The sequence below is a fragment of the Grammomys surdaster genome, unplaced genomic scaffold (genome assembly GCF_004785775.1).
Source record: "Grammomys surdaster isolate TR1022 unplaced genomic scaffold, NIH_TR_1.0 170, whole genome shotgun sequence".
Lineage (NCBI taxonomy): Eukaryota > Metazoa > Chordata > Mammalia > Rodentia > Muridae > Grammomys > Grammomys surdaster.
In genome coordinates this window covers 9,990,198-10,009,684 of record NW_021604618.1, presented here as the reverse complement: position 1 = coordinate 10,009,684, position 19,487 = coordinate 9,990,198, and the positions used below count along the sequence as shown (strand labels likewise).

Sequence of the window (19,487 nt, the reverse complement as noted above, 5' to 3'; positions counted from 1 at the left end):
TTGGTTTGGTTTGGTTTGGTTTGGTTTGGTTTGGTTTGGTTTGGTTTTGATGGTGGCGATTGAACCTCCTGTTTTGTATATTATAAGTTTACATTATCATTTATAAGTATTCATTTATAAACTTACTAAAATTGTGTTTTATATTCTAAACATATTTTATTTAAAACATTTCAAAAGTTGAACTGTCATTCTTTGTGCTGAAATCTCTGAATGAGTAAATTATTCCCCATGTGTACTGAGTAATTATATTTGTAAACTTTCTTATAATAAGAAGGACCTGAGAATAAAATAATTAATGAATTTATACAAGGCCTCCTGACTTAATAATTACTAACATGCACATAAACCATAAGGGAAAAATAAGAAATGTGCTGTCCTTATTCCTATTATGTATACTTTATTTACCAAATAAGTAATATGAGATGTTTAATTGTTACAAGCTATTGTCTTAATGAGAAATAGGTGGTAAATATGATCAAAATGCATTCTATGGAATTTTCAAATAATTTATTACAATATTTTATTTGAAATGTAAGCATATTTATTTTGGTAAATTACTTGGAAGAAAATGTTTGTAGCATGCTCTAAAATTGAATGCGTGCACACATTAGTGAGCAGAGAGAGAGAGAGAGAGAGAGAGAGAGAGAGAGAGAGAGAGAGAGAAGCAGTTATGTAAATAAGGTCTGTCTACTCCAATCTGACATTTGATGTCTCTTATCCCATGTTCAAGGATCAGTATCCCTGACATGGTGTTTTTAAATATGAGCTGAGTCAGGCAAAAAGATGTGCTGAAGAACCGTCCATGTCTTCATCTGTGGGAACTGAGCCCTAGTTTAGTCAGAAACTACACAAAAGCCATCCAGTGCCTTGTCAGTAAAGATTAGCAAGTGTTTCTGCTGATGAGGCCCAGAGCTCACGGTTTACCTAGCACTGTTGCAGAGCTTCTAATGGCCACATAAGGGCCTAACGTGCCATAAAAATCAGTGTTTCCGGATGGCATACAGACTAATGTTTGATCCTAGACCCTACTGAAATGTAGTTTTCTTCAATAGTTTGTTCAATGCACAAAATGAAATACTTTTTATTGGTGTTTTTCAGGTTATCAGTAACCCAAAAGCCTTGTTTTGCTGGCTGCTTACTGGTGCATTTAATAAAATAAAGATTACTGAGTGGTGCTGTGGGCAGCATGCAAGGTGATAGCCATATTTGCTTACTGTAAATACGAAAGAAAATCACTTGCAGACCGGCTGTAGTTTTGACAAGTATTAAGGTCCCTCTTTACATCTGTACTCCTGTACCAAAGTGCAATTAGTTTTCCTCGCTCAAGGATTTCTGTTTATCTTATTCTGCTTGATTACTTGAGTATAATCACACCATTTGCTTCACTGCTCCTGGTAGTCAGCTCCAGTTTTAAAGGGAGGATGCCTGTGTGTAAATTTACAGATTCTGCTGTAAGACTCCTTAATTTATGCCTCTGATGACAGCACTTAAGACTTTCTCTTTTAATTTCCTTTCCATGAGGTTTGATCCATATACGGAAGATTCCTCGGCTTAATAACTTGACTTGTGATGAATCGGATGTCAAAGACTTAGCTTTTAAGTTAAAAAGGAAGCTGTTCACCATTGAGGTAAGAGACTTTTTATGTTTTAGTTTACTGTCTTAAGGTAAACAGTTCCCCTCATGCCTGATTTTTACTGTAATAAAACATCTAAACACATTTCAGGCTACAAATGAAGTACTTTTGTTAGACTAATTTTTGTTGTATTTTCCTCCATTCTTATCATGTATTTTTATTCAGGTACAGCTAAAAAAAAAAAAAAGTCTTTAATAGCTATTAAAAATAAGCTCCAAAGCCAAATGATAAATACGACATGGATCTCCAAGGCTTTCAAAAGCATTTAATTAAATGTTAATGAGCTGTGCTTACTGTGTGTGGAATATGAATGCTACTCACAACTGTGTATGATAGCAAGTTTTATCTCTATCTCATAAATGTTTCTTTGTTTTATTTGGTTTGGTTTGGTTTTTAATATCAGGGAGATTACATTTAATTTTTAAAATTTTGAATTAAACAAGGTATGAGTTATATTAGTAGCTGTAAGTAAATTTTCTACATTTTTGTGACCTTTCTGCAAGCAGGATGACAAAGCAATACAAAAGAGTTATTTCAGCTCAATCTTGCTAAAGAGCAAATGAATGTGAAACTGTTAACCAATTAGAGCTGATATATTTATTAATCAAGTAAATGTTCAGAGAGATGGCTTTGGGTGGTGTGATAGTTATCAATATAGTTGGTGCAATTTTTTTTTAAACAAAGACATAAAACAGCCAAACTGCCTTGACAAACCATTTTGTTTAATCTCTTTTCAAATGAAAAGCTCTTAAGCAGGCCACTTGTCTTAACTGCTTGAAACCATAAAAAGGGAGAATTACCACCAATAAATTAGCATATTTTTAACTTCATCACCAAACGATCATCAATGTGGCTTGGCACCGCTTTGGTGTTTGGGACTTCACCCTTAAAGTGACCACTTTGCCCCTTCTCTGACCCTCTGCCCTCTTTAAGCTGGCCACTTGATAAGGTAACCTAATGGCTCTCTCTCTTTCTCTGTCCCTGCACATTTACAAGTAGCACTAACCTATAAATCATCATAAGGGCCCTATCCTGTGACAAATTAATGTGCCCTCCTCCTAATTAATGGTCATCAATGTCCTTAATTATCTAATCCTATTGAGGGCAGTTAATAGTTAATCAGGCAGCCAGTTCTTCAGGCAGGTCATCTCTGCAGGAGTGTTAGAAGTTCCTCATCTGGGGAATACTCTCTTCAAAAGCCACTTAAAGTCCAAAGAGGAGTGTGTAGAAATAGTGATTCTTGAGCTAATTTGCTTTACTACTCAAAAGATACCATTGAAATGGAACCCAGGACAATAACTGTGCCAGCATTGTCTCAGCTTTTCTGATGGAATACTGAAATACTTAACCATCTTAAACATTTAAAGAAGTAAGTTTTAGCTTATTGTCTGGCAAAAGTATGCTTCCATTTTTTAAGTTGAATTTATGTTTCAAATATAAATATTTCTCTCTACATGGTTATTCTTCCAAAATTCCCAATATTTTAAAACCAAGCCTACAGTATCATTTCTATTATGTTCAAATTAAGCAAAAATTCCTCAGTGGAAAAGTTATTGTGCACAAAGTAGAATGATCATATGAATCCTGTTTATGACCTTGCTCATTGTCTTATGGCGAGCATAAAAATGGCCTGCGTAATGTCAAGTGAGACCACTCCCTTGAATAGCAGTAGGTTCTAATAAAGAATGCCAATTAGACACACAGGCTTCTTGTTATTAGATAAACTAAAAGAATGATAACTGTCACCTTGTGTTTTGGAAGCAGTATTTGAAAACAAAGCAAAAATAAAGTCACCTTTGTAAGAAGGTAATATTCAGTACAGTCAATCAAATCCTTTAAAAAAAAATAGAGATTCAGGATAAAAGCCATTATAAATGACAAAAGTAATAGAGGTACATAAATCTGACTTTTAAAAAATAAAATAAAATAAAATAAAATAAAATAAAATAAAATAAAATAAAATACAAGCTATACTCCTCTGAAAAGTCTGAAGACATAGTATCTTGGGCATTGAATCTGTATGTTATTCCCAGAAGCAAAGCCTGGCTCAATCGGTAAAGCATAAGGCTGACTTAATGCAGGGAGACTTATTAGGATGTACCTAAAGTCACATGAGTCACAAAGGAAGGGTAGATGGAGGCAAAAAGCAGAGGAGGGAGGGGTGCTATTAAAGCCTATTTAGCCATTGGCCTTGGTGTATGACAGGTGAAGCAACTCCAGTATTTGCCAACTTTGAGTGATGTAAAGACAGAATGGTGTTTTCTCTCTCTTAGAGTACATACTGGCATTTATTCAAGTACTTCTGATTCAGAAGAAAACATTTATCACAATAGATTATTACAATTTCCTGTAACTATAAAGCTGCATATATTACCCCTTATGAAAAGCACAGCAGAATACTGTCTATAGTGCTGATACTGGAGCCCTACATATGTATGTTCCAACCACATAAGCTCCACTCTCTCGGATTTGTAACTTTGTACTGGCCTCAGCACTAAGCTGAATTGACTTTCTAAACTTATGATCTCTCTGTGTGGCAATTTTTTTTTAATACTGTTGGTATTATCATTAACTAAACTTTTTATAACTATGATGCACTGATAATGTGTCATTTGTAGGATTTGAAGTGTGGCTGCATTGAATTTGATAGTATAGAAACAGCATTTTACACTAATGTAATTTCATTTTGTATTTTCAGCTTTCATATTCTACTAATTTAATTCTCTAACAAGTGATAATGTAATATTACATTAGCCGCAGCGTCTATAAAATTATTACAAAAAAATTGCTTCCTTATGGGGCAGTTTTTCGGCTCTAAGCATCACAGTTTCTAGGTTCAAGTTGGGAAGTACAACAATTGAGTTGTGCTGAAATTCAGAGAAAGTACATCCTATAACTACTAATGTTCAGCAAATAGATGAAGAATTATGGAGGTTTGAATTGGTCCAAACATAACTAGTGTATCTGGGTCTTATAGATTGAATATTGAGACCATAGACTGTCAAAGCAAATTGAGCTTATTCAAGATTGCCTTGTGATACCTGCCTCAGGCTGAGAAGATGAGACCTCAATAACTCTACAGCCACCAAGGCTTTTTATCTCACAAAATATTTGGCCAACCTGTTATTATAAACTAGCTATTCTTGGTGTATTTACTGAATAGACTCATTCTTAACTATTAACATCAAAATTCCATATGTTATTGCCGTAAATAAGCTTCATGATAATATGACAATATGGCTTGATATTGCTTCATAGAATTATCTAAAATGTTTATATTTTGCAAAGTATAAAGTCCTACAGGCTAATAGTCACTATAATAATATTAACAGTTCAGATTGCTACATGATATCGTCAGGTCTAGATTTACTTCTCTGTATTTATTTTCTATGGCCTCTTCAGTTTTTAATGTTAAGTAGGAGGGTGAAATATGTTTAATATACCCAAAGATGAAGAGCGAGAAGGAAACTAGCCTATCAGTTAACAATGATGTCACTGAAATAATTCCAAATCCTAGTAAGTTGTAGTATCATGGGCCATATAATCTAATTTTTCTGACAATATCCTTGACAAATACTAGTTCTGTATAAGTTAGCTTGTTTTCATAAGTATGCTGCCAATAACAAAGCAAAAATATTCAATATAAGTTTTGATTCATCTGAATGAAATCACTTTTCAAAAATAAACCTACAGATGGCCCAGTGAATAGGATGCTTGCTGCATGACCATAAGGACCTGAATTTGGTCCCCAGACACATATAAAACCCAGATGTGGTCTTGCATGCCTGTAACCTCAACACTGGGAGGGCAGAGACACACGGATCCTTGAGGCTCACTGGCCAGCTAGTCTAGCCAAAAGAGTGAGCTCCAAGTTCGTTGAAAGATTTTGTCTCAAAGCATAAGGGAGCAAAGCAATAGAGGAGAATGCCTAGTGTTACCATCTGGCCTCCACATGTCCATGCACGGGGAATATAACTGTAAGTGCACGCCCACTCTCACACACATACACACAAATTAACATTCTATAAAAATAGAGTGTAAATTTTAAGTGCTCACATTTTAAATGGACTATACCAATATTTTCACTTTAATTTCTTAGTCATATAGGCATACAGCAATGTCACAGATTCTTAGACTCTCTAGAAGTTAATTCTTACTACATATATTCTACATTGCCATAGTGATTCTATCAAAAGTGCATACCACTTTAAGGGGAACACAGTTGTGAGACTCTGTCTAATCCTATTTCTTCCAACTTTGGAATCTTAATTAGAAGAGATAAGGGAGGGGACATCATTTAACTAAATTATTGTCGTGAATCTGTAGCAAAAGGTATAATCCTCAATTGGGCCAATTAGTGAAGCCCATAGTTAGCTATGCTGCAGTGAGCAATTTGATTAGATCTGACACTGTCCTAGTTCCCACTGTTGCTTTGCCAGGTATGATGGTCAGACTTCAAAGAGCCAGAGGCATCAGCAGGGCAAGGTTTGGAGGCCGGCTTAGGTCCGGTAGTTAATCTCTCAGCTAAAACCACAGCAGCTCTCACACAAAACAAGCTTACACGACACAATCATGCGGTATTAAAGTTAGAGTTGAGTCATGCCAATTTGCCTTTGATTTTTTGATGATTGACCAAAGATGGCTACATGATTAGACATATACTAAAGGTACACTGATTAGATAATTTCCTAAAATATTTGAAGTATTTTTTTTACTTCCTATATAAATGTTGTGAAAACTTACTCCTTCTGATCAGCTCTTACAGTAAGCTGTGCTATGTTGAGGAATGATGGGTATTTTTTCCTGGCAGCTTGAATACCAAACTTTTCACTTAGTGCTTCATCTAAGTTTCTTTACATTAATAGTTCCTTAAGGAGACTGGAAAAGGAAATTGTTTCTAAGTGGTAAGCTTTTTAAAAATCTATTAAGTGTGTTGAAAGGGAAAAAAACATTTTTCCCTTAGTCATTTATGTTCACTGACAATTTTTCTGAAATTTCCTTATAATTGTTTTCCACTTAGATGTTGAGTAAAGTGCCCTTTGCAGGATGTGATTGTGTAAGTGTTCGTTCCTCTGCATTCTGATTTGTTAAAGTATTGCAGTAATAGTGACATGTTTCCATTCTGAGAAAAGCCTAAGGCTGCTTTAGTATTATTCCAAATGATTGAAACTGCCATCTTGCTGACTCTCCCTCGGGCAGCAGGAAGCCTGTTTGCTTTTGTGTTCATTTCACATGCTTCCTGTGAGTCTGGCTGGCAGAACATCATTGCTTCATTGGCAAGGCAAAGTCAGTTCATGTTGGACTATTAGATGCCTTCAGGTCTCTGTGTGGTCTATTGAGTTTATAATTACTTACAGCAAATGAATCCTATTTTGAATGTATCAATATCTTAGAATATCTTTACTGTAATGACTTTATATAAAGTTCTTTATGTTATAATTCAGCCCAGAATCTATTGTTTTATATTGTACCTTGTTTTTGGCAATACTAGGAATCAAACCCAGGGTCTTGCTCATGCTAGACAAGCACTCTGTCCCTGAGCTGCACCCCCAGATCCTTGCCTTTTTCTTATATTTATTCGTAACTACATTTTATGCAAGAAATTTGAGCATGATCTGGTTAATGATTTCACAAAGCCAAATTCAGATATTTCAAAGCTGTTAACACTTTTCAGTCATGAATTCATGAAGATTCCCCCAGTGCTTGTGGTTCAGCTATCTCAACTTTGAGACCATGCTAATAAAACAAAGAGTGCTGTCGAAAGCTACAAAGACATAAAAATCTCTTCTCCTCCTTCCTAAAGTTTAGGCATGAACACTTCTGCAAATGCATTCTGTGCTTTGACTCCACAAAAATTATATTTCAGTACTTTAAGAATTTCTTGAAGCCTTCACAGAACTGTAGCAGAATTTACCCCGTTTACACAATAGCTCTGAAACACTTCCTCCCACAATGTGTCACTTATATGTCAGAGAAAGACAGAAAAAGAAAACAAGTGATGGCAAACCCCACCTGGCCTCCTTCCCTGCCAAGTTGTATTGTTAAATTTCTAGAACACAAGATCATATATTCTACTTATGTGTCCTCCAATGTGTCTCAGATAATCATAAATAAATATGATTTCTATGAGCTTGTTTGTGGCACAGGGAACTTTGTGGATACTTTGCCCCCAAACTTTCCTAATTTAGTCATTGCCCTCAGTAACCTTGCACAGCAAACTTCCAAATTATTCAACCTTCCAGTCCTTTCAAGGCCTTTTCACATCATTTGACTACAGGGATAATGATGTTCCATTTTGTTCCCTTCCTTTGAAAATATTCACTGGCCCATCGGAAATGTGGTGTTGTTTGCAAACACATACACTATTTTAATTTGCAGTGTGGCAGGTATGTTGCTTTAACATGTATATGCTTATCAGCTCCTTTGTTTATTTAGCTTACCTCTAAAATATTAGGTCCCCAGAAATATGGACATATTATTCTTGTTCACAACTAAATCTTCAACATATATATTTATTAGTTCCATAAATATTTGTTAAATGTTAAAATGCTATTTTTTAATTATCTGTGAAGCATATATTTCATACGTTTATTCTAGGCATCGCTAATGTTTTAACATACAGAGTCATATTCAATTGCTGTCTTAGCCTCACAGGAATCTTGCACAAACACTAGTGTACACATCTTTCTGTAAAAAGATAAAAGATGTGGAGAGTTATATAACCTTCCCTAAGTCACTCTCCTGTGGTTTCATGTTAAGTCTTGATCTTCTGGCTCCTTCTGAAGAATTATACTGGAAAGCTATCAGGCTTAGGACTTCTGCTAATTATGACTAATTTGCTCCTAAATAGTTAAAATATCTTTATATCTTATCTTTTCCTAAATTATTTTATGTTATCTTTGAAGCATCAACTATAGAACTTAAATATAATACAGTGTTGGAGCATCAAATACAGAACTTAAATACAATACAATGTAATTAAATTTGAAATACCTTTTAATTATATCAAAATAGTTGATTAAAGTAGGGAATTATATATAGAATACAAAAAAGGAGAATTGAGAAATTAGCATGTTTTAAAAATAGTATTTTATGGAATATTTTCCGTAATAAAGTATGCATCCAGTACCACAAAAAGTAAAAGAGAGGAAGTAACAGTATTTTCACTCCAATTATATATATCATTATATGTAAAACAGCCAAGAGCTAAGCAACATAATTTCATAATGTTCTTCATAAAACCACTAGAAATGAATGCTATGGAGAAACAAATTTTAACTTGAATGTTAACATAAGTGTGTTCTCATGGGTTTTTAAAGTACATTTCATATTGGAGAATTCTTTGACATGCTTTCTATGTGCCAGAGCTATGGAGTGATTGATTATTACATTGAAAAATACATTCTTCTAAAGATGTAGACTGTACCAGTTGGGGCACCACAAACCATGTGGTTTGTTAAGGGCACAGGCTTTGGAATAAAAGACAGGTTGATCTGTCCCTGCGGCCATTTACGGCATTTCTGACTTTGGAAAAGATAAGTTGCTTAAACTCTCTGAACTATACATTTACTCACTGGTATAATAATGGAGCATGATGGTTACAGATCTATTTAAAACACTGTAAAACACTTGTATTTGTCCCAGAAGCCAAAAAACACTTAGGAAGACTTTTGTGGTAGTAGTGGTAGTGTTGTTGTTTTAATAAATAAATGATTATCAGAATTCCTAAACCTTACAGCATACTTAACCTATAACATATAACTTAACTTATACTTAACTTTTACATATGAGAGATATTTATGAGGTAAAGTTGTTTTTAGTTTCAATAAAATTAAACTTGAGAGAATGGAAATTTAGTTCAACTATAGTGTGCTTACCTAGTTTGTATAAGACCTATATCCAGAACAGCAATTTTTTAAAAAGTTATAGAACTATACCAATAAATTTCTCCAGCACATCATAGCTTATTCCCTCTGTATTTAGACACTCAGATAAATGACAACCATGAGGGGCTCAGGAAGGGATGACTGTGCTATCAAAACCAACACCAAGGGGCTGAAGAAAGGGCTCGGTGTTTAAGTGCTCTGGCTGCACATAGCAGTCCACAAGAGTGTGACTCTAGTTCCAGGAGGTCTGACACCTGCTAGCCTCCATAGGTATCAGGCATGCACATAATGCATGGGCACACACACAGGCAAGCACCCACACACATAGCATAATAACAATAAACAAAATGTTTTTAAATGATTAAATTTATAATTCATACCAAACAAAATCTTGTAGGTCAGCAAAAGTTAATTTACAAGCCAGACATGATAGTATACACATGTAATTCTATTACATATGTAATTCAGGAGGCTGAGACAAGAGGATTGTGTTTGAGGCTGGCCTGAGTTACATAGGGAAACTCAACAAACAGAACAAATAAAGTCCCATAGTTTTGGACTCAAAAGTCAAATATGTAATAACAAAATATCCTTTAAACCCGTGTAGACCTGTTAATCTCTAAAAATTTTAAGGCTGCTCATAAAGTGACCATGTCCATACTGATCTTCTCTGCTTGTTACCTGGATCTTGGTTGCCACTCTTCAGTGTTCTGTCTTTGTTACCACTCTTCAGTGTAGTGAAAACATCATGTATCTCTATGGTCCCTTATAATGCTGCAAACTTAGGTCTGTCTGATTCATCATGTCACCACCTCTTCTTGGTTCAGTACTAATTGTATTGGTGTTTAGTAACTGAATAGATGAGTGAGTCACTCCCCTCCTGACACTTTTCACTATAGCAGTTTCAGCTTTACAGACTCTGTGAAATGCTTTAATGTTCCAGAACACTTTCCTTGGAGAGTTAATATACCTCTAAGGTTTCGCATAAGCAAAGCAACTCTCAACACAGAGCAGGTAATATAATGAGTTGCTGACAGTGAGATGAAATAGAACTGAGCTTTAAATACCAATATTCGATGAGGAAGTTTTTAATTTAAAATGCATAATTAATATACCTATGTGAATGACCATTTCATTATCTTGCTACCTGTGAACTTTATTGGGATGTTTAATCTTAAAAGATTTAATAAAAGTCTGGCAAGATGGAATATACCATTAATTGCAACACTCAGAAGACAAAGATAGACAGATCTCTTGTGAGTCCAAGGCTGGCCTGGTCTACATAGCAAGTTCTAAGCCAGCCAGAGCTAGAAAGGGATTGTGGGGGAGGAAAGAGTAAGAGAGGTTTAATAATAAAATTTTCAAATTCACAAAGGTCAGTTATGAATTTCCAGTCTAGTTCCTCTTGTGAGCTGTGGGGTTTAGTTCATATTATAACCAAATGGGAATCATTTCTAATTTATTCCTTTCAAGACCTATACTTCCCAGCCTACTTTTTGACCCATTAGTTCCCTGTTGATATACCTCATCGTCTGTTGCAAATGTGGCTGATTTTGTTGTCTATGTTTTTCTGGCATTTAAAAGAAGAAATGCAGAGATTTGTAGAACTTGTGATTTACTAGATATGATTATATAAAATGGGATTAGAATACAACATTTTAAATATTATACAGTTATCCTATGCTTTTATGATCAAGTAATTCATATTACTTCTATAATGTAGGAATCTGTAACTATCTATCAAAGAATCACCCTGTTGACTGTCTTGATGCAAATAAGACAGCCTAATTTTAAAGCATTGCTTTAGTTTGTCTACTTATGAGTCCTCTCTTAGGAAGCCATCCGGATCTACATAAAAATTTAAATGAAGACAGTTTTTTTCCTATTATGTTATTATTGCAACATGATTCATAGCAACTTAATTCAATAGTTAATTTGATTTTTTTAACTAAAACTTATATAAAAGTATTTGGAAAACATGATCTACATATTTTTCCATAATACCTTATTTCTGCTCCACCTTACTTTACCATGATTCTAACATTCCCATCACCCATTTACTTGAAGGTTTCTTCTGCTTGGCCCCGTGTACTGTATGAGGCAGTATAAAACCACTTTTGCCCTTATTGCAGGTATGACCCATGGTCCAGTTCCAGCCCTGCTGTTGTCTATGTAAACTGTACTGGATGTTATAAGGACAGTTAGTTTTGCCATGCTTCCTTTTTCCTGCATAACTAAATTGAAATTTGTGTTTTCCCAGGCCAAAAACATTTACTTTCTGATTATTGTCAGAAAAGTTATTATAGTGAAGAATCTCAGTGTTAATGCTTTAAACTAATTTCACTGAAAGAATTGACAGTTGAAGGCTAGGATTTATAGTCTTTAAATTCATCTCTATTTGAAAAACAGTGAATGCACAGTCCTTCTATGTGTAATTTGTACTTGCAAAATCAATCGAGTCTCTTTCTGAAAATACCTAGCTTTTCTCAAGCTGCACTACTATTTTGTGAAAATGTTAAATTTCATAAAAGGTTGGAACTGAAGTAGAATTGAGACGCTCAAAGCCAGCTTGCTCTGTGCGCGTGCGTGCGTGCGTGCGTGTAGTATTCTGTGTGGTCTGTGGTGTTCACTGTCTTAGAGGCTTAGAGAACTGGCTTCTCCCAGGATCACTCAGATGCTGGGGCATACTTCCACCAATTAGGCTAACTTATTCTCTAAAGCTGTACATAAAAGGATATTTTCTAGACTCACAACAAATACCTAATATATGAAAAACAACTATTACTTTCAGAAGGCCTTAGATTATATTTATTTTATTAATCCTCATACATCAACACAAACATTTCATAGTATTTATAGTGTTTATTATTTAATAAGCAAGAACTTTAACCATGAAGCCTGTTTAATGTTACCGCATTTCTTGAATGAACTCTTTAAAGTATTAATTTAAAATATAAACCATTTTAATTCTGAAGTTAAAATGTTTTGTTATAAATTATAGGCTAATGCAATTTAAATATTAATATGAGCTATTAATATACAATGTTATTAGCATGCATCATATAGATACCTTTAAGTTATTGAAAATGATAAGAGTCAATATTGAATATAATATTTTATAGTTTTGTTATACTGTTTTTAATCTGACTTTACTGCCCAGTGAGTGAAACAAAATGTAGCACTAAACTTCCAATACCAGAATATTAAGAAACTTAAGGATATGTTTCCTAGAAGCATTTATTTTATCGACAAAAATGCAGAAGCCACATGTGTTTGGAATTACAGTCAAATTAAAACAGCAGGTGCTGTGGATCCAGAAGTCTAACTTTCTTTCTTTTTTACTGTAGAGATTTCTTAAAACATTAAAACATCATATTCAGACTTACAATGTAATTATCGTTATGTTAATAGTAGTATTGGTATTAGGTTATTTTTATGCTATAACTAGTTAAACAAGTATTTCAGTGCTTTAGACATTTTTAAACAGAATGTTATATTTCTAAAGAAGTTGCTTTTAAGGTAATGCAAATTATTGCATTTTAATATATATTAGAGCTGGGTTATTAGTTTATTTTAAAGTTAGCCAAAGCAAACCCCCTTTTCAAAGGTTAATATAATGTAGAATACAAAAAGAAATGATTGCATGAAATCACACAAAAAGGCACAACAGTGTTTTCAGCTTAATAAAAATGTTGTAAAAATACTTGTAAGCTTGAAAATCACACTAGCTATTCTTGTTTCAAATTCTGTTTAATATATTGTTCTGTATGATTTTATAATAAACAGATTACTCCTTGAACAGGAATTAAGAATAAAGCTGCCAGGAAGGGGTTTTGTTGTCAGAGTAGTTCCCGCCTCATGTTTTGTAAGAGATTTCATGGTCCCATTGTAAAGAGTAGATGATTTAAAACGTGTTCCCAAGATAAACTTTCCCATTGTCATTAATGAGGATGGATAATGCTGAGTGACAAGTGCATTAGGAATGACACAGAGAGAGCTGTTAGATTTGTCAGAGCGTATCACTTCAGGCACTGACACTCGAGGACATTCCTTTTAAGAATATGGGGTGGGTGCTGATTTAAAGATAGCAAAGTTTGTGTTCGCTAATAGAATGTGTTGTATCATTTATAAGTATACATCGTTTCAGGGCTTACAAGATATCTGAGAAATTCCTTGGATTCATTACATCAGTCTATATTTTAAGTTCATGCTTTTATCCTGATTTTCTGTGAAAGTCATCAGACTGCACAAGATTGTAGCATGTCTAAATAGTTCCAGAAAACTAAGTCTTCTCTTTTAAAAGATGTTTTTTGGACTATTTAGCTGAAGCTAAAACATCAAAATGATCCAATTTTTTTAATGTTACTGTGTATTCCTATATATAAAAGGAGATTCTTCACTCTGAATCATGTTGAGACTAAATATTTTTGAGTAAGAAAGTATATATGATTCTAAGTTGTGACTCTACAAATACATTGTTGTATAGAAACATTTTAAATATTATCAGTAATAGTATTTATAAATATAATGATAATAGAGATAATAGCATGTAACTTTGCTGAAACTTAAAAGTAATTACCAACTACAAGATACTTCTCAGTTTTGATTTTGATTATACAGATTAGATGCTTTTTTCTCTTTGATGCATATTTCTTGCTGCCAACCAATTCTGTCTCTGTGTACCTTTTGACAGTAATAACTGAGCTTTTGTTTGAGGTCAAGACTTCCCAAGTGGCAGTTTGGTGCTGCAATAAACTATCTATCATGATTGCACAGTGCTGATGTATCCCAAGGAGACCTCCCTAGGACTGAGATCATACTTGACAGTTTTCCTCTTCTTGATGAGCCTGAGGTGAACATAGTTGCTGACTGTCCCTGGGAGAACGTGGTGACTACTCCATATGCTAGGGAAGGTCCTTCTATTTGTGACTCAGGACTTCAGCTATCCCTGCATGTAATTATGGTCTCCCTCTCCCCTCCCTCTGTATTTTGTTTCAATTTTTTGTTTGTTTGTTTGTTTTGTTTTGTTGGTGACACAGGGATCAACTCTAGGGCCTCACACATGCTGTGGAAGTGCTGTACCACAGTCTAACTTTCCTAACTTTTAATAGCATTAATCCCTTATTACTCATCTCTGATACAGGAGTGGGGGGTGTGACACTTTCAGCAATGGTGAGTACTGTTGTAGAAGTCTCATTGTGAACTTGAAAGCTATATTCATTGTTTACAATATTTATGTTTCCTAAAATGTCCAAGTCATATCTCACAACTACCAAATATCAGTCAGTGGTTTCCTGTTAGCATTTGAGTCTTACAAGATTTTACTGTTTCATGAACTTCTCAAGGTTGTTCTTTCTGTTGTGTTGGTCGGCTAAATTTTGGTGGTTTTGAGATATAATCTTACTATCCCAGATTTGCCTGAAACCCCTGGTAACCGTTCTGCCCCAACTCCTCACAGGCTGGGATTACAGAAGAGCACTACCAAAACTGGTTTTCAGTATTTCCATCTTGTGGAAACAATTTCTCAGAAAGTTTTGTCTCATTTTTAACTTAAAAGTGTTTTTCAAAACAAATTTCAAAATCATTAAAGATTTCAAAATAGTTTTGAAAATAATAAATTAAATACTATGCTAGAAAACATTTTATGATCCCATGTATAGATTTAATTACTCTTTTTTGCCCACTATTGGTCCAAATGAAGTCTGGATCCAATGTACACATCTTAAGAGTGGAAAACTGAGGTTAAGTAAATGTATCTAAATATTAAAGTATTTATTTTAAAACCATGTATAGATAAGACCATGTATAAAATAGAGTCTGGGGCTAGGGAGATGGCTCCGCAGTGAGGAACATTTATCGCTCCTTTAGAAGACCCATTTCAGTTTACCACCATGGTGGCTTTACAACTGCGTGTAATTCCAGTTCCACAGGCTCCAATGCCTCCCCACTTCTGGACTCATGGATACCAGCCACATGTTTAGTACACATATACATACATGCAGGAAAAATATACATAAACCTATCTCAACAAACTATATTTTGAATTCTTCTACATATTTGAAATATGACCCCACCTGAAGATTGAAATTCAGATGGCCTGACAGGTTGGCTCTGAGGTCTGCTGGGTCATCAGAGCAGGCACTCAGTCAGTCAGTTACTGCTTTCCCTTATTTTGTTTGTGCATGTGCATGTTCAGGTCAGAGGTCAACATCAGATATCTTTCTCTCTTCCTCTCCACCTTATTTTTGACAGTCTGTCACTGAATCTGAAGCCCACTGATTCAGAGAAATACTTGCAGGCCAGTAAGCCCCAGAGATCCTCCTGTCTTCTCCTTCCCAGCACAGGGATTATACATACATGCTGCCATCCCTGACTTTTTATATGGGTGCAGGGATCAAACCCAAGTCATCATGCATGCTAATCACTTTACTGACTGAGCCATCTCCCCACCAACCCTTTTCCTTTAATTAAAATTATTTATTCCCTAAGAATTATATGAGTGCAGACAATAGTCTTAGAAATTGATAATATGATATTAATCATTCTACACAGTTTTTCTAAAGCAACTCCTGTTAAATAGTCATCTAGTATTTTGTAAATTAACATTATGGTAACACAGAGACAGTTATTTAGTCAATATAGTAATTAAAACACTTATTTTTAATATTTTGGGTTTTTTGGTTCTGTATGTCTGTTTTTCTATGGTTATATGCACATGAGTGCAGGCACCCACAGGGGCCAGAAGAGAACGTTAGAACTGAGGCTCACAGGCAGTTGTGAGCAGGTAAGTATGTGTGCTAGGAACTGAACTCAGGTCATCTGCAACAGCAGCAAGCATTCTTAACCACTAAGCCAGGTCTTCATCCTAATTAAAACTCTTACATTGCTGGGCACCATGTGACTTATTCTTTAGTCCTCCTCCCCTGTCAGTCTCTTTAATAAGATGCTCTGGGTTACAGGCAGAAGGACAGGCAAGGGGTGGATATGGCAGTACTTCCTACATCCTACCCAGTAATTCATCAGTCATAATTCAGCAGCTACATTTTGCTGGGGTCAAAGTAATTGGAGTCCATGATGGGGAAACCATTGATTTGTTGTGGTTTACAAGCCTTTCAGCTTCCCAGTAGGCCTGTCTTGAATTCTGTTGTCAGGAAGATAAGCTACAGAGATGGTACTGAAGACCAAGACATGGAAAAACCAAAGAAGATGTTCAAATATTCCAGACATCCACCCCAAGGTCCTTGTCATAACTGTGAAGGTCTAGATCTCTTCACAGGGATGTTTTCACCCTCGGGTTCTGGGTCATACTGCCAGCGCTTAGTTGATTCTCACCCACATCATGTCTCCCAGCAGAAGGTAGGTAGGCCACAGACTTAATAGCTGCAACTTGCACATATTCACTGAGGGGTCTTGAAGTGGGGGTAGGAATACCAAGCTAGTGTTTTATATATTGTATCTTAGCTAATAAAATAGATACCAGTGAGCCATATGAAATTTCAGTTATATCACCTAACATAAATATCCTGAAAAACAGCATCAAAATAAATTAATATGTATTTCCATATTTTTCTCAATAATTTTTATAATTGTGTGGTTTCTACCAGTAAGTAATGCAGTAGCATGTGTTTGTAGAGGAGTGCTTAAAGCTAATTAGTAATATATATGTATTTATAGATATATGTTTTCTATATCCCAAAACCAATTAAATCAACTTGCACACTGATTCATGCTCTGCAGTCTTAATTTTATGCTAATTTTTTTCCTTAGGCAGTAAAATCTGTGATCCATTCATCTGATCGTGCCCAGTTACTCCGCCCATCTAATTACATGATCTTTAGTGTACTTTTCTGTTGTAGAATGCATCTGCATCATGGTTTTAATAAAATCCTTTCATTTTTCCCATAAGCATCTATTTTCTAATCAGAACCTTTAATGTTGCATTACTTAACAGTAAATAGCAAAAAAAAATTTAGTGATAATTATTGAATAGTTATAATTTTAAAAAGGAATTGCTTCATTTTTTTAAAAGCTGACTTATATTAAACTTAGAAAACAAGAGAATTGTAATGATATATTAGTTAATATAAATAATGCTTTTGATTTGCATTTCAATAGAAATTTTTATAGCACACACTTTATTATATGTAAATAATTATCCATAATTCACCATGAATCCTACTAAAACTGTAGCCAAAAAGTAATATTGTCATAGCCATTAGTAAGCAAAAAGTAAAATCATCCTGAAAAACACCTGTTTCCTCCCATGTGGTACATTCGTTGTCTTCAGACCTTTCTTAACCAAGATGATCAGCCGGGCTCACCGCAGATCTGCTCTGTGCGTAGATAACAAATCTTCCAAGTATTACTTAAAGCGCTCCCTTCTTCCTAACTTTTGATATCAGGGTGGAATTTCCATTCAGACTGTTTGTATGTTTGTCTATCTGCCAGCCTTTAAGAGCTCCATAGAGACAAAATAAAAAGTCAGTCAGCTTTTTAATATCCTGACCTAAAAGGGAATAATAAAAAAAAAGTTATGTAATATGATACATGCCCTGAGTGATATTTGAGTAAAATTTTTCACTAGCCCAGTGCTTCTTATATGTCCATAAGATCTGGTCTCTGCTCGCTCTTTAGTCTCATGGTTTGACTTGAACTTGAGGTTCAGCCTCACTGTCATCTCTTTCTTCCCAGTGACTCATTTCTGCATCATTTCCATGTGCTTTGTAAATGGCAGAAACACTCTGTCATTTTCTGCAAGTATCTTTGCTAAAGCCACCTAACTAGGTTTAGTTTTTAAGTTTAATGCCACCTTCTCTCAGAATATTTTTCCTTATTCTTTAAGACTGGGTTGGGTATCCTACTCCTGTGCTCTCAAACTATCTTATAAATACCTTACAGAACTTACAGCACTATCGTATTTTCTTCACTCAATGATATCACACTATAAACCAGTGATGAAAAGTGTTTGTTTCCTTGCTCATTGATGTGCCAAAACACACACACACACACACACACACACACACATACACATGAGAGATAGACAGATAGATAGATAGATAGATAGATAGATAGATAGATAGATAGATAGATAGAGATATATGATATATTATATATATGATATGTATGATATACACACATATATATCAATTCTTTGAGAATTTCATGCGTAATATTTTGATCATATTCACATTTTCCATAAATCTTTCAAGATCCACCCTCCATTCTATACCTGCCTAACTTTGTGTCCTCACCTTTTTTTTTTTTTAACTGATCCAGTCCAATTAATTTGGGTTCTATACTCTTAGATATATGGCCATCCACTGGGAGTGTGTGAAGTACCAGGAACCACACTGTTAAAAAAACAAACTCTTCCCCTCCAGGCAGCTATCAGTCACCAATGGCTCCTCAGCCAGGGCTGGGACTTCATAACCACCTCCTTATATGCTGTGATTTTGTTGGCTTGAGCTTGCCTGGATCTTGTGAATGATGTCAACGTGCTGAGAGTTCATATGTGGACCTTTCCTTTTGTGTAGTCATTGTAGGCATCCACTACCTCCGAGTCCTACAGTTTTTCTGCCCTCCTTTTCCTTAATGGTCTCTGAGCCTGAGGAAGGGAATGTGTGCTATGAATCCTATTCAGAGCTAAGCACTCTGCAGTGTCTTGTCCTCTGCAGCTTAGCCAGTTGTGGGTCTCTGTGCTAATAACCATCTACGGCATGGCATCTAAGGAGTGCACTACTCTATGGGTATGACAGTAGTCATTAGTCTATGTACTTGGTTTGTTGTACCACTATAGACATGTGATGGAAACTCTTTTGTGCATCCCTATCAGGATGACTAATAAAAGCCAAAGCAACTGAGTATTTTAAATGCATCCTTCAAATAGAGGGGAGGTGCCAAGCTGCTGCCGTCTCAATAACATCGAATAGTAATATCCCAGGAGCTTATATGTTAACTGTTCCTAGTC

At 35.1% G+C, this 19,487-nt stretch overlaps 1 protein-coding gene across 1 annotated transcript in view; it reads left to right on the top strand.

The window, feature by feature from the left end:
• Positions 1 to 19,487, top strand: part of Elp4 (elongator acetyltransferase complex subunit 4) — a 204,556-nt gene that overhangs the window by 96,819 nt on the left and 88,250 nt on the right. The window contains exon 9 of the mRNA XM_028767104.1: positions 1,522 to 1,628. Within this exon, the coding sequence (XP_028622937.1) occupies positions 1,522 to 1,628 (107 nt within the window). The remainder of the gene's footprint in view (positions 1 to 1,521; positions 1,629 to 19,487) is intronic.